Raw genomic sequence first — 16030 nt, 5'->3', positions numbered from 1 at the left:
TGATTTCATGCCATGCACTTTAAAAACACTGTCTATGCCACTTATTACATATAAGAGTCCATCCACCAAGATTGGAATGGAGACAATTAAGAACAGTGGGCCAGATCTATTGTGAGATCTGTAGTGCCAGGATGAATAGTTTGAGGGATTGAAGGAAAATATGAGTGGAAGAAATAGAAAAGGCTAGCATGACATCAGTGGAAGAATGATATATAGTATTATAGCACTAAATAATATGTATAACAGTGGTAGAAAGACCGTTAAGTATATAGTAAATATACATTTTTTACCATATATGCTAGGTTATTATATATAGAAAAGTTTAACAGAAACTTTCGTAATTCATCTTAAGAAAGTCATTAAAAATACTCTAAAATACCAAGAGATAAACATGTCTATTTTCACTGTTCATTTAAAAATATTAAATTTTGCCAATTAGTTTCTCTCATAAAAATACTACCCAAAATAGGATCTCTGCTGAAAAACAGATGTTTCTATAATTTTGAATATATGTAACTTAAACTCACAAATATATTACCAGTACTTCCACAGTTATTACAATTATTTTAACATCACGTTTATTTTTTGACACTGAAGTATCAGATTATACTTATAAAACTTTCAGAAATGGATTGGGCAAATTAATAAAAAGTAATTTGTTGAAGAAAACACACCTTTAAAAATAAAAAATAAAAGTATTTAATTAGGATGAGGGGCTATACACATTTTAGGGTCAGCTACAAATGAAAAACTTCACATAATCATATGAACTTCAGAGAGAATATCAAGTAAAAGTTAACTGAATCATCATTTAAACATTTTTGCAAAAGGTAAAAAGTAGTTGTTATGTACTGCCATATGATTATATAAAGTGAGTGGTAAGATTTAATCTGCTAGCATTTCAAAATTTACCTCTATTAACTTACATTAAAAAAAACTTTTAAATCTTTTTTTAAAAGTTAGTAAGTCTACCATTTCAGTGTCTAAATAAATGAAAATAGATTGCCTAGAGAATATGTCCATATACAAATTATGATTTGCTCTTGGAAGACTTTCATTAATACATTAACTTTTATGTATTTCTATTAAACTACTTCTACAAAATACTATAACATATTAAAAAAAACCCCACAGATATTTTTGACTATCAAGAGAAAAAAATACAGGTAAATTTTAAAACTACCAGATTATATCTTAGCTATGTCTGCACTTGCAGGGAAAAAGTCATAGTTGGAAATATTTTATTGAAAATATGTTACTGTAGCATTTTGTTAATCTCTTGGGGAAAGGCAAAAACAATAAACAAAAAATTAAAAATTCTGAGACAAAGTCGAAACATTTACCTGAAATTCTGGTACAGTAGGTGACTTTGTGACTGTTTTCCTCTTCTTTGTGATTGCTTTTTTAGATATGGATTTTTTTCCTTTCAAGATTAAAAGAGAAAAGCTTCATAATGCTGTTTATAGAACTTCATTAACAAAAACCAAATTACACAGAACCTTGAAAGTTAAATTATAACAGATGGCTTTTAGTGAGTCAAATAAAAATGATGAATCAAAGCAAGTCCCAGTAAGAGCAAACATTAAACTACAACTACCTGTAACAGACATATTAACAAATGCTGTTTTCTTTAAGAACCAAATTTCACATTCTCCAATGAGGTACACAGCTCACAATTTATTGCACTAAGATTAACTGCTCAGTTAAAAGTCTAATACACAAATTAAAATGAGATTACATAAGGAAAAAAACCCTTACCTTTAACAAAGTCTCCCACAGTCAGTAATTGCATACAACTATACTCTCAAGACTATGGTCTTTAGCCAACCTAAATGCGAAAATCCCCTCCACAGCTTAGGAAACAGGTTTTTCTATCCCTTTAGCTCTCTGCACTCACCTAATGGGCTGGCTGCCTTTGGCAGTACTCAATATCCAGTTTTAAAACAAGATAAACATCTCCCTTTAAAGTGCACCTAGTCATGTGTGCAATGAAAATCACTGAAAAATAAACCACATCCTTAAAGAAATCCAGTTCATAGTATAGATTGAAGTATACCTACTAAGAATTTACCTGACGAAATTACACATATCTTCTATTTTTAGTCAGAAACACGTTAAAGTAAAATAAAAAAATGTTCCCCCCTATTTGTAATTAGCAAAACCAGTTAATGAACTGCTAGCTAATTATTCAACAAACAAGATATACAGCACTGTATACATAATGGGGACAACAGAGTTATAAAATGAAAACCCTATCCTCTGGGAGCTTATAATTCTATGTAAGGGAATAAAAAAATTAATTAGAAAAACTTAAAAGTTAATTTTAGCTCACAATCATTTGGAGGTTAAAATCAGCTTAAAAGTTATTGTTTTTTCAAAAAGGAAAATGAGTATGTACACAAGGCACCTTAGCTCTACATAATCTCTAATGTTCCTTTCCAAAGATTTTCTTGTGCAGATATGATCCTCCTTGTATGAAAACAGTCTATTTGATTGCTACATTTTATTCAACTCACAGCACAAATCCAGGTCACAACAAAACTATTTTCTTCTGTATTCCTTTTTAAGCATATCAGAGAACTGTAAGCTGGATAATTTCTAACTTCTGATTCAATAAACTACAGGAATATTATGCTTGAATGCTAGAAGTTTTAAGTTGCTGACATTCACATAGGTTTTATTTTCTTTTTCTAACAAGTATCACAAAATAATCATTTATCTGCTTTTAATTAAATTAAAATAAATATGTATCTCTTTTCTATCACTATTATTTGCTTCTGTGCTTATATAGTAGTTACACCAGAACATAACTCCTATAAAAATAGGTAAATGGGTGGACAGCTTGAACAAGGAATATTCAAGGAAAGGTGACTAAATTCTTGCTCTCTCTGTAATATATCTAGTAATTGATTTCTAAACTGGATGTAATATTTCTCTCTCAAGGGAACTCATGAATGTGAACACCAGGATGGCTGGCCCTTGCCGACCTAAATCTGGGAAGGCTATAAAAACAGCAATTTGAATGAAGTGAAATCCTTCCTTAATCCTTACCCCATTGGTCCCCACTTCCCCAGCTCACCCCTGTCCTAGTACTGTTTTCATTAAAAAAATAATTGACTTTGTATTTATAAGCACAACAGAGGTTGCCCTTGATACTCCCAATGAATTTCACATTGTTGCCACATAGGCACTAAACTCAGGTACTAAATTAAATTCTCAGTTAACCTTAGCAGTCACTCTATTTGAATGGATTCAAGGTGGTTATTGGATATTTCCTCCCAGTCATATCATTAGGATATTTAAACATTATTAAGTAACTGGAAATAATCTTAGGTAGTGGTCTTAAGTATTATCTCTGACCACTTACTAGCTGCAAGACCTGAGCAAATACCATTATTTCCTAGTGCATTTTTTTCATCAGCAAAACAGGGATAATATTACCAACTTTGTGAGAATTAAATGAGCCAAAACTTGTAAAAAGCTTAGACTTAAACTTTCATCTTAATTCTCCTTGCCAAATAGGTCCTCCATGTTATCAGTTTACTTTGTAAATGTATCAATGTCATATTTATCATGCAATATTTAGTTATCTCTTTGTTTCTCTTTCTTTCTAGATTGTGGATTACTGATGAAAGAAATTACATTATTCATTTTATATTTACAACATTTAGCACATAAGTTATGAGAAATAATCCTTATACACAAGAATTATTTCATCAGAAAATTGACCAGTCTTGAGCTAGAAAAAGGAAGATAGGTAACTGTTTACAATTCTGAGCACCCATTTGAGTACATCTTATGGTGAGGAAAAGCACTGACAAAGGCTTTTAAAAAAAATTACATTAAGTAGCCAAAAGCTTTACAACATGACCTAGCAGTGGCAGCAAAACTAAACCTCCAATATTTATTGAGCGCATACTATGGGCCAGATGCTTAGTGATTTATATAAATTTACCTTAGTTAATTCTCAAAACAATCTTCTAAGGTAGGCAATACCTCATTTTAATGTGGGATAACTAAAGATAAAGATCACTTAAACATACTCAAGAGTTACACTCTAAGCAAGCACCATAGCCAGAAAGTCTAACTCCAAAGTCCAAGCTATTTCCATGATGTAATTTTAACTGCTCAAAAATCATAGTTACCATTTAATGATTCTTACCAAGGTGCCAAGCACCAATGTCAGGACCTATGCATTTGCTACTCCAAATTAGTCTTTGTAACGGTACAGAAAGTAGGTATTAACTCATGTTTCAGATTGAAAAACAGGCTATAAAATAGGCTATAAAAATAAACTGATGAAGGACTTTTAGTTAATATGTAGTAGAGCATGTATTTGCACTAGATGTGTCTCACTTAAGCTACATTCTTTTTATGATAATACTACATTCTCTGAACCTTTTGCAGGGATGTAATCTGTTTCTGGTTGATTTCAGAACATTCCTTTTGATTAGAGTTTAAAGACTTGCCAACTATTAATATTATATATCCTCCTCTCAAACTCCTGCACATCTGACCTGTACCCTGGTTCTTGTATAAATAAATAAATCTTAAAAAAAAAAAAAATAAAAATTTTTGAATGCAGATTTTTTAGTATTCTTAAGTAAAAATAAGTTCTTCCTTTTTATTACATATTACTTTAAAAACAGAGCATAGGATACTACAAAACCACATGACTTTTAACTGATACTGTTTTTGCTTCAGGGTAGTTAAGTACATAGGGCAAGTTACATTACTGCCCTCCCTGCCCATGTGGGTTCCATTCCCTTACCACTTATTTGATCACACCCTAAGAGGTCTTTAATCCCCACTGCCCTAAGTCACCTGGTCTCATAAAACAGGATATAATTCTCAGATCTTGGGAGTTTGAAGTCAGAAGTCAGCTTAGAACATAGACAGAACTTCAACACAATCTGTAAGCCTAAAATGCACACATGGACAAAAAGTGTCAATTTATATTTGGAAAATGGATAAGGAAACCTTAATGTGGCCTAATAATTAAATTATAAGTTCATCTACGGAAACTTTTTTTAAAAAAAAACTATGATTAGGGGTCCTCCCTGGTGGTGCAAGGGTTGGGATGGAACCTATGAAGCTATCTGCAGCCACTGCAGCATGAGTTCGATTCCCCGCCAGCCAGGGGAGCAACCCACATGGCGCAGCAGACCTCTCCTGACTCTTCCGCTGCTCCACTCAGCAGTGTACTTTGGTCAATCTGCCTGTTCTGTTCCCCACTCTGTCTCTGGTGAATCCTCTCATCCCCCTCCACCCCCCCCACCCCCCACGCCTCTGGCCTGTACCACAGCTCTTGTATGCATAAATAAATAAATCTTTAAAAAAAATTTAAAAAAAAACTATGATTAGAATGGCTCAAGAAAAGTCTTACTTGAAAAAAAACCTATTTCATATAACTTATAATACAACTTATAACAAAACTCTAATTTTCTAAAATGTGGAGATGCACCTCTTAGAAAAATGAAAGAAGTTATAATCCTCAAAACAACTCTTCTTTTCTCAGGCCACATCCTTATTCCTCTCCTCTCTCTCCTTTCCTTAGTTTCCCTGCCTGTCTTTACTTCTTGGCCCTTTGGAGTTTTCAGAAACTTCTATTTCAATGCTCCTCTAAATCTGGCCTTCCCATATTTAAAAATGATCCCAACACATTCACTACTCTTTCAATGTTTTCACTTTAGGAATCATGGTAATAAATGAATGCATATAAGACATTAATCATTACTAAAAGTAAAAACCCAAGAGCATTTGTATTATTAAATAGTGAATTTGGAAAGTGCCTGGAATATGAAGTCGCAAAAAAAGAATCTAAATTTTACTTTTATTTACTAAATGTTCAAGCCTTGAGCTAACATTTATACCCCACAGAAGTTTCTGGAATGTTCCATCTCTACATAAGCAATTTAACTTTAAGAAAATGCTGATTTTTCTTACCTATCAAGCAAATTTTTCATCATACCGGCAATTTTTAAACCCTATAAATTAATAAATCTTGAACACTGATTTGTTTCTGTTTAGTTTTGAGTAGTGGATCAGCTGTCAATTTCTGCTCCTTTTTTGCAAAATATCTTTCAAGTTATTTTCTTCTGTCCATGTGATAAACCACATAAACATTCCTTAATTGGATTTAGAATTTTCTCTTCCTAAAGTTATTTTCTACTTTTTCATCTAAACCCTGCCAGTTCTCCTCACAGCTTTTTAAAAATATTGTTCGAATGTTCTAATTACCTCACAAATTCCTCTCTCTTAAACCTGACACTTTCTAGCTATGTGACTCTGGACACATTAATAAATCTCACTGTATCTCAGTTTAAAATCTACAAAATGGGGAATAATATCATCGACTTTATTAGGTTTTTATGAACACTAAATTAGATAGTAAGTATAAAAGTTCAGATTAGCACCTGGTACGCAGTAAGCATTATATGAGCATTTGCTTTGTGGGGAATAAGTAGAAGGCATTAATACAAAAGAACATGATGTAGAGTTGTCATATAAGTGACACACTTATATGTCATATAACGTATATATTTTGTCATTTAAGTGACACACAGCTCTATAGCGCTATCAACACAGAACTATATACCTTTATTGCAAATATGGACCTGGATGTTATCAAATATTATAGATTTCATTCCTTTCTCAGTCCTTCTGCATAAAGCAGCTCATTGCTTTTCACACATGACTTCTTATTTCAAGCTTACTTCCTTGCACTAGGTTCATGATTCAATTATTGAAAACAGCAGAACATGCCTAGAAAGAGATCATCCCTAAATGGCATATTCCCATCATTTAAACAGCTTCAAAAACCTCAACTTTTCAACTTTTTCTCCAAGCTTTTCTCTATTGCTAAATTTTTCAGTGATACCTAGCTTAATTATACCTCCATGTTTCTTCTCACATTATTCACCATTTTTTATATAACCAGTCTCAATTATTCTTCATATTCCTTCAGCTGCTGTGAAACTTTCCCAGACTACTATAGCACACTGATTTAGCCTCTCACTTGAGCTTTTATTATGCAGTCTTTACAACATTCTTAACAAATTATTAAATGACATTATTTACCATTATTGAGCATTAGCTTCTTCAACTGTAAGAGAATAGTATCACTTGTCTTATTTATTTTAATCCATTTAGAGGTGCTACCACAAAATGATTCAATTGAAAATAATGACCATGTGAGAAGGAAAAAACTCTCCAAACTAAATTGGTAAAAATGACTAATTTAGCGCCCCCTGGTGGCAAAAGGGGTTAAGACGCAACCATGAAGCTATCAGCAGCCACTGCAGCACAAGTTCAATCCCTGGCCAGAGAGGTACCAGGGAGCTACCCACATAGCGCAGCAGACCTCTCCTGACTCACCCGCTGCTCCCCTCAGCAGTGTATTTCAGTCAATCTGCCTGTTCTGTTTCCCACTCTGTCTCTGGTGAATCTTCTCACCCCCCACACCTATGGCCTGTACCCCAGCTCCTGTATGTATAAATAAACAAATCTTTTTAAAAAATGATTAACTTAAAATATGATAAGATTTCCAAAACCATTAATGTACCTTTAATCATTTTTGTCAAGTTTTATAAAAAGTCTTATTTAAAATTTTCTAATCATATCAGCCAACTCTAGATCTGCTCTATACATAATAATATATTATTGAAAATAACCAAAATGTTCAATAAAGATGATAAAATGAACTACAAAATACACAAAATAGAATCCTATGCAGTCACTTAAAATGGTGCTGCAGAAACCTATTAGTGCACAAATATGTTCACAGCACACTATTATGTGGTGAGAAAATGAATTATAAAATGGTATGCATAGAATTATCCTATTCATTAAATTAAAAGTATTGAAAAAATATGAAAAATACATACTGGATGTTAATCTGTTATAACATGGTGAACCATACTATGTGTTCATTTATTTTTTAAATAAATTTCTACATGTGTCAGTCACTGTGTTAAATGCTATGGATGCAAAATGAGAAAAAAAACTTTCTGTTCTCAAGAATGTTGCAAAATAAAGAGGGGACAATGATCAAAATGATCTAGAAATATATGCAACTATTTTTGAACAAATTTTGTAATTATTATGAAGGAGATGTATTTGGTATTGTAAACATGAGCAACGGGGAAAATTCTGTTTTTCTATTCTATGTTGTTTCTATTCTACACTAAATAACTAAAAATAAATTTAAAATTTAAAAGGCAGGAAAAAAACTCCAATACTGAAAATAGACCAAAAAAACTAAAAGCTGCAAAACTGCCGCTAGTACACTAAAACTAAATCACTTCCAACCAATTTTTCTTTGTGCCTTCTACTAAAAATCATCTTTGAGTACAATAAAAAAGGCTTACTGAGTTTGGCAAGCCCATCAAAAATTAAAACTTAAAACGACCAACATAATTGGACCAGATTATCATATTCACATAAAATGAGCCAGATAAGTACATGAAATATAGAACCTACATGAACCTACCATCGTAAGTCATGGATGACACAGATAGCTTATCCTATGTTATACTTAACACAATACTACTGTCTAGAAAAAAACTTCTCAAATAAACTTGAAGACTACTAGGTAAACAAAGCCAAACAATTTTCGTCAAAAAATTTTCAGAATCCTAATGCCTGTAGGCCAGAATCACTTATCCACAATACTAAAATCCAAAAGATTCTAAAAACTAAAGTTTTAAAAATAATTTATATTATAACAAAGCCTGACCTTAACTGTTATATGCCCTTTATAGTCTTTTATCTCATTAAGTCTGCCTAATTCATGTATTTTCCTGTAAGAATTATGTATTTGATTATAGAGGCTGTTCAAATTTCACTGGGGATGATATTTAATAAACATATACCAAATACCTTTCCATAATATGAAGATTTCTGAAGTCTGAAACATATGTGGTAAAAGTTTCAGAAAATGCACTGTGGACGTGTACTAAAGTACAATGTGACTATTTAATAGAAACATTTCCCAAACCTGTGATCAGAGAGCTCACTTTTAAAAAGAGAAATGCGTTCTTTTTAAAGTAAGTGTTAAGAGTTAGGGTATCCCCCAACCCTATGTCTCATACTTAAAGGAGCTGAGACAAATCCTCAGAAAGACAAACATACTGAAAGTCATATAAAACAAATGTTTTGTTATTTTTTATAACATTTTATGTAACACTGTCATGACAGTAAGGAATTTTGTAAATGATGAAGAAAGAAAATTGGGCTATGCTACTCAGTGTTAATAAGGAAGAGACAAACTGTATTTGCCAGAACTATGCATTTTTGTCACTGACATTCTAAAATTTGCTCTGAAGATAAAATGAGAAATTATGTAGGCAAGTTTGTTACTTCTATTTCATGCCTGTCTTTTCTCTCCAACTAAACAGATTAAGAGGGGGTTCATAACTATAAGTTGAATCTGCTTCTGAGATTTCTCATTAACTTGTGTAGAACTGATATAAAACTCACATAAATTTTCTTTGATCTGCAAGCATTCTGAACTTCCATTTGAACAATGAAGCAAAATGATTTTTGCTTACAATATAAATTATTTTTAATCCAGTCTTTAGTAGCTAATACTTTTATTCTACCATTTGTACAGTCCATATGGGACCTATGTCAATATCCATTTTATTTTATAAACTACCATAAATCATAATTACCTTTGAACACATGAAAAGTAGGATATAAACAAACACTTAGTAAAAGGTTTTGGTGACAATGGTGTTAATAAAACAACACTACTACTTCAGAATTAGATAAATATATCACATTATTATTATTGCCAAATTCAACTAAATTTAAATGACTTAAAGGATTGTGTATAAAATCAAAGACTTATTTCTGAAAGTTACTTACAAAAATCTAACTTTTTATTGTTAGGGTCAATGTGAGCAATATTACAGTTTAGTAAATCTGTTCATGATAGTGCATTTTTTACTACTTCATTATCAATGATGCAGTACATAAATTATCACCTGTTTTTATTTTACCTATCCTCCCCATAATGGAGACAAAAACTGATTCAATGGCAGACAATATAAATAGAAAAGCACCAGAGTAATTAAAAAACAGAGCAACCAACGACTAATGATAATATTCATAGGATTTTTTGGTTGTTATTTAAATAGGTCTGTGACAGGTATATTAAGTATGGGGAAAGAAACTGAGACCCAGAAAGAAAATCTACTTGCCATGGTTTAAGAAGCTAGTTGAACATTAGTCCTGGAAATGGTATCTCTCAATCAGTGCTTTTACCATTGCACAATACTGCCTTTAACATATGAAAATATCACTTCTCATAAGTGATAAGAAGTATCACTTATGAAGAAATTGGTTCAGAGAAATGTAAAAATATAATATCCAAAGATTTTCAATTGTTAATTAAATTTAAATGTACCAATTTTTTTATAGTATTTAAACCCCTTCTGCTCTAGATTTTAATCATATGGAAAAATGTAAAATTTGATCCTTAAAAACATACACACACACACAAATGCACACATGTGTGCATTTCATCCTGTTAATCAAAGCTTTTATGATACCTAATTGAAAGAATTTGAAGTATGGTTAAATGTAATGCTCAATAATTTTGTGTTAGCTTACCAGATTTGTGCTTCTTGTGTTTTGCTTTCTTTTTGATGATCAATAACTTATTCTGGATCTCAGGTTTGTAAGACTTGAATGCAAGAGAATGAAGACCTTCACGCTTTCTCGGTAAGTTTTCATTCAAAACATCTTTCAGTTTCTTTTTTTTCTTTTTCTTCTTTTTTGCCCTCATCTTAGTTAGCTTTAGTTTCTTGTGGCTCTGCAGTGACTGCTCTAATAGAAAATCCCTTACAACTTTGTGGCAGTTAATTTCTGGATGATCACTGTGACTTCCATTTACATGTATTTGGCAAGATTTTAGAGCATTTTCTTTTAATGGACTGGATTCAGCCTTCACTCTGGAATCTTCACCATATTTTTCCTGATTTTCTATAAACCTTATTTCACCTGGACTGAGAGGCCCTCCAAAGCTGGTAACTTCCCCTGGACTCCCTGGTTTCTCTAAATTTTCCTTACAAGTATCAATTTTTTTATTTTCACAGGGTCTACAAATTCTTATTTCACAGTTGGATTTAACTTCCATTTCAACAGAAATGTCATGATTATCCAAGTTCATTTGAGCAGGGCAACAAGTTGAATCAAAATTAATTTCCTGCTCTTTCTTAAAGGCAGAGGGTAGGCCTTCTCTACTACACCTATGTTCTCCATTACTCGTACTAACATAGTCAGATTTCAATTTCTCCAGTTTAATCCGAGGTACTCTTTGTATTTTAATGGGTGGGATTGGAAATTCTGGGGCCTGAAAAGGTCTTTGTTTATAAATCCGTACATCAGCGCCACAAAATTGTGGAAAATGTACATAAGCATTCTCCAAATAATCATAACCAAGGATAACTTCCCTGCATTCATGAATAGGCTGTCCAAGTACAGCATCTTGAACTTCTTTTTGTGTTTCATACACAAAGTCACAAAGACCCTTAAGTAACCACACTTTTTGGTAGAAAGGTAGTTCATGAAAAGGTTTTTCTTCCAATGGATTAACTTCTCCAAGAACTTTAAAAAACTGAGGACACAACCCAAGTTTTTCAGCACAATTATCAGGATTTTCAGTCTGCCCTACAGCAGTGTACCACTGCTGTACTTTCTGTCTCAGTGCTGCTTCCCAGGTCCTATAAGGCAAAGTAGGTCTTCGATGTAAGGTAGGTCTGCGATGGGGAGGACTTAATAGAGAAGTCATTATTTTAGATAGAAAAGCATTACACTGAGGCATCAGAAGACAACGTTCCAACTCATAAAAGACTATTTCTGGCAAATTTAGAATTTGTTGGGCTAAACAAAGGAAATGCCCAATAGCTGGTATTTCCCACATGGTCTCCATACAAGTTGGAGCTGCTTGAGCTAGTAGTTTTCTTTCCCATTCTTCGATTTCCTTTTGACTAGCTTCTTCTGCTTCTTTTCTTTCCTGCTCCCGAAGCCTAAAGAAAATTTAACAAATTATACTATTGTTATTTAAAGTAGAGAACAGCAGATAATAAATTTTAAGTAATTATGTCATATTAATCGGCAATCAACAAAGCAATGGATTGTTCTAGCTTTCAGTATCATTACAAAGTGTCCTATTAGATCTACCACTATTCTTCCTTCAGAAGAAAATAGGCATATAACTTGACCCTGAGTTTTATTAATGGCGTTTATCACTGACATTATTGTCACTCAAAATAAAATTCAACTATAACATGTATCAACTTCAAAATTATGAAAAAAACTAAAGCATGTTTATCACATAATAGCATAGTCTAGTGCTTATAATTTCATATAAGAGCTGTAAAGATATTTACATACTTTGACCCTCATGTATTCTTTCACATAAAGTTATACTAGGAAAACAATTCAATAGAAGCAAAAAAGTGTTTTTCAGTATTAGCTGGATGTTAGCCCATAAGAAATACAAAGCTTTATTAAAGAATTGGAAAATAAGAGTGGCTATATCTGTGACCTTAAAAATTATGAATATCAGATAAACACCAGATGGTTTCATATATGTATATGCAATCTAGAGAAACCAAACAAAGGATCAGACAAAGACAAGTTGCAAGACTGGACCTTAAAAGCAGATGATAGATCTGAGACTCTCAGGAAGGGAGAGATGAGGAAGTAGAGTGGGGCAGGGAAAAGCGTGGTGGAGAGTGAAGGAGTGTGAGCACTTTGGTGGTGGAAAACTATGGTGATCACACCTGAGGGGAAAAATCCCATATTGTGAAAAATAAACAAGAATGTTTAAAAAATATTTTTAACAATTGTGACTATCATGTTTAAACACAAAAATACTGGAACACAATGTGGTCTTAACACCAAATAACAATAATAAAAATATGCATATCCTGAACAAGATGAAAGTATTGAAAAAGTAAATGGCTCTGAGGTTGATGGAATTATGAGTGCTTTTTTTCCACTTAATTTCTTATTGCTATGTTAGAAAATCTTAATTAAAAAATTAAATTAGATGAAAAGACAGACACAAATATTTGTGATTTTGGATTAGGAAATGTGTTCTTAGAATGACACTAAAAACAAGTAACAAAAGGAAAAAAATACAGTGGATATTATCTAAAAAAATTTGTGTCTTTAAAAGCCATCATCACAGTAAATACAAGCCAGAGAATGGGAGAAATATTTTGCAAATCATATATCTAATAAGAAACTTGGATAGAAATACAAAAACATTTACAACTTACTAATAAAAGAACAACCCAATTAAAAAAATGAAGGAAGGATCTGCATAGTCATTTTACAAAGAAGACATACAAATGAATTATAAAAAATAGAAAGATAATGAACATGGCTAGCCATCAAGAGAAATATAAATCAAAACCACAATAAAGATACCAATTAGATCCACTGAAATGACAATAATGAAAGAGGTAACAAGTGATCCAGCAATTCTACTCCTTAGTATATACCCAAGAGAAATAAAAATATATGTCTACATAAAAACCTGTACCACGAATGCTCACAGCAGCATTATTCATAACAGTCAAAGAGTAAAAACACCCCAAATATCCATCAGCTGCAGAATGGATAAAGTGTAGCATATTCATACAATGGAATTTTATTTGGCAACAAAAAGAATTAAGTGGCGATACATGCTACAACATGGCCGAACCTGGAAAACTAAGTGAACAAAGCTATCCAGAGAGGACCACATGATTCAATTTATATGAAATGTTCTAAAATCAACAGAGATAGAAACACCAGTAAAAATAAACATGGGGGACTATATCAACTAAAAAGCTTCTACACAGCAAAAGAAACTACACAGCAAAAGAAAAGACTCTCCTGAATGGGAGGAAGTATTTGTTCATGATATATCTGACAAGAGGCAAATCTCCAAGATCTACAAAGAAATTCAGAACTCAACAGCAACAAACCCAAACAAAAAACAATCAAAAATCGGGCAGAAGAGGGGCCTTCCCTGGTGGCGCAGGCTGTTGAGCACAGCACAGTGAAGCTGTCCGAATCCTCTGCAGCGCGGGTTCCATCCCAACCGGCTGGCAAGAATCCCACATGGTGCAGTATTTCAATCTGTCTGCCTGTTCTGTTCCCCACTCTGTCTCTAGTGAATCCTCTCACTCTCCCACACATCTGGCCTGTACCCAGTTTCTTGTATGCATGAATAAATAAATCTTTTAAAAAAATCTTAAAAAAAAATGGGCAGAGGAGCTAAATAGACACTTCTCCAAAGAAGATAAATATCTTAGTATCACTTATGATCAGGGAAATGCAAATCAAAATGAGCTACCACCTCACATCTGTAAAAATGGCCCATATCAGAATGACCAGAAATAGTAAGTATTAGCAAGGATATGGAGACACAGGAATCCTCCTACACAGTTGAGGGGGAATGTAAACTGGTGAAGACACTATGGAAAATAGTATAGCAATTTTTCAAAATGTTAAAAATAGATCTACCATAAAAATCCAGGAATTTGACTCCTAGGTGTCTACCCAAAGAAGCAAAAACACTAATTCAAAGGGATACATGCACTTCTATATTCACTGCAGCACTATTTATAATAGCCAAGCTATGGAAACAACCTAAGAGACCAAAGACAGATGAATGGATTAGGAAGACGTGGTATATATATACACAATGGAGTACTATGCAACTCTAAAAAAACCCCGAACAGATGAATTACTGCCATTTGCAACAATGTGGACAAAATGGAGAGGATCATGCTAAGTGAAAAAAGTTAGGAGAAAGCCAAATATCAGATAATTTTACTCATATGTAGAATGCAGAGAAACAAAACAAACGGTCAGACAAAACCAAACCAAAACAAACCCTAGAAATTGACTGCAAAACTGAAGCTACCAAAGGGGGAGGATGAAGGTAGAAAACAAATGGGGAAGGAACTCAGTGGCTTATGATAAAGGACTATGGATGTTTTCGTGGTGGGTGTAGTGTGGTAATATAAGCTGAAGAGATATTAACCTATACCTATACGATGTTGTATATGTTGTTTAAATGAATTTTAAAAAAATGATAAAACAACAATAAACAAACTAGAAAAAGGAGAGCAAATCAAATATTCAAAGTTGAAAGGTGACAAAGCAGAAATCAATGATAGAAATAAACCATCTAATAGAAAAATCATCAAAAGTTGTTCTTTAAAAATATAATAAAATTGGGCCTCCCCGGTGGCTGATGCGCTGGATTGCGAAGCTGCCCACAGCCTCTGCAGTACCGGTTCAATCCCCAGCCACCAGCGAGGGTCCCACGTGGCACACAGACCTCTCCTGCCGCCCACTGCTCCCTCAGCAGTGTATTTCGTTAGTCTGCCTATTCTATTCCCTGCTCTGGTTCTGGTGAATTCTCTCACCCTCCCGCGCTTCTGACTGTACCCAGTCCTTGTATAAATAAATAAATAAATCTTTAAAAAAGATATTAATAAAATTGGGGAGAGAGGGGATCAACATGGCGGTGAAAAAAATGCTACGAGTGAGTTCTCCCAAAAAGCCGATTAATAGGGAGGAAAAGCGGCAGGCCCCTGTGAGAACAGGGACACGGAAGATAAACATGGGTGACTCTCACACACTGCCTGAACGTTGCAATAAAAGAGGATGAGAGAGGAAAGCATCAGACCCCTGCTACCTCCCCCACCACAAACCTGGCACTCTCCCAAAAACAGAAAGGAGAAAGAAAAAAAAAAAATCCAAACAAAACCAAAAAACCAGAGCAAACTAGAGATCAAGCAGGACAGTGATTGGAAAGGAACTACTTGCAGGCACCACACTCCGAACGGGAACTGTGAAGAACCATGAATGACCAGCTCCGGGCGCCATTGGAGGAAGATAAGGACTCCCCGGAGAGGCCTGCAAATAGCCAAAAGCCAGACTGTAAGCTTGTGTGGAAAAGTGAGCGTGCTAGAAAAGCATACGGGATCTTGACTGCCCAGGTCCCTGGGACTAG

The 16030-nt window shown here is 33.6% G+C and overlaps 1 protein-coding gene across 7 annotated transcripts in view; it reads right to left on the bottom strand.

Annotated features, from left to right (window-relative positions):
• KIAA2026 (KIAA2026 ortholog) overlaps window positions 1–16030 on the bottom strand; it is a 103923-nt gene that overhangs the window by 46737 nt on the left and 41156 nt on the right. For 6 of the 7 annotated variants that reach the window (XR_008549433.1, XR_008549432.1, XM_037494904.2 and 3 more), the window contains 2 exons: window positions 10618–12035; window positions 1344–1423 (listed from right to left, as the gene is read on the bottom strand). Coding sequence is in view for 5 of the 7 variants with exons in the window: in XM_037494904.2 (XP_037350801.1) it covers window positions 1344–1423; window positions 10618–12035 (1498 nt within the window). In the remaining 2 variants the exon portion in view is untranslated. Of the gene's footprint in view, window positions 1–1343; window positions 1424–10617; window positions 12036–15843; window positions 15925–16030 lie in introns of those variants that run through there. The other variant, XM_054688690.1, reaches the window with a different exon arrangement.

The sequence above is a fragment of the Talpa occidentalis genome, unplaced genomic scaffold (genome assembly GCF_014898055.3).
Source record: "Talpa occidentalis isolate TD23 unplaced genomic scaffold, MPIMG_talOcc4v2.1 talOcc4.7, whole genome shotgun sequence".
Classification (NCBI taxonomy): domain Eukaryota; kingdom Metazoa; phylum Chordata; class Mammalia; order Eulipotyphla; family Talpidae; genus Talpa; species Talpa occidentalis.
Note: the sequence above shows the minus strand (reverse complement) of the source record. Positions and strands in the feature narration are given on the sequence as shown.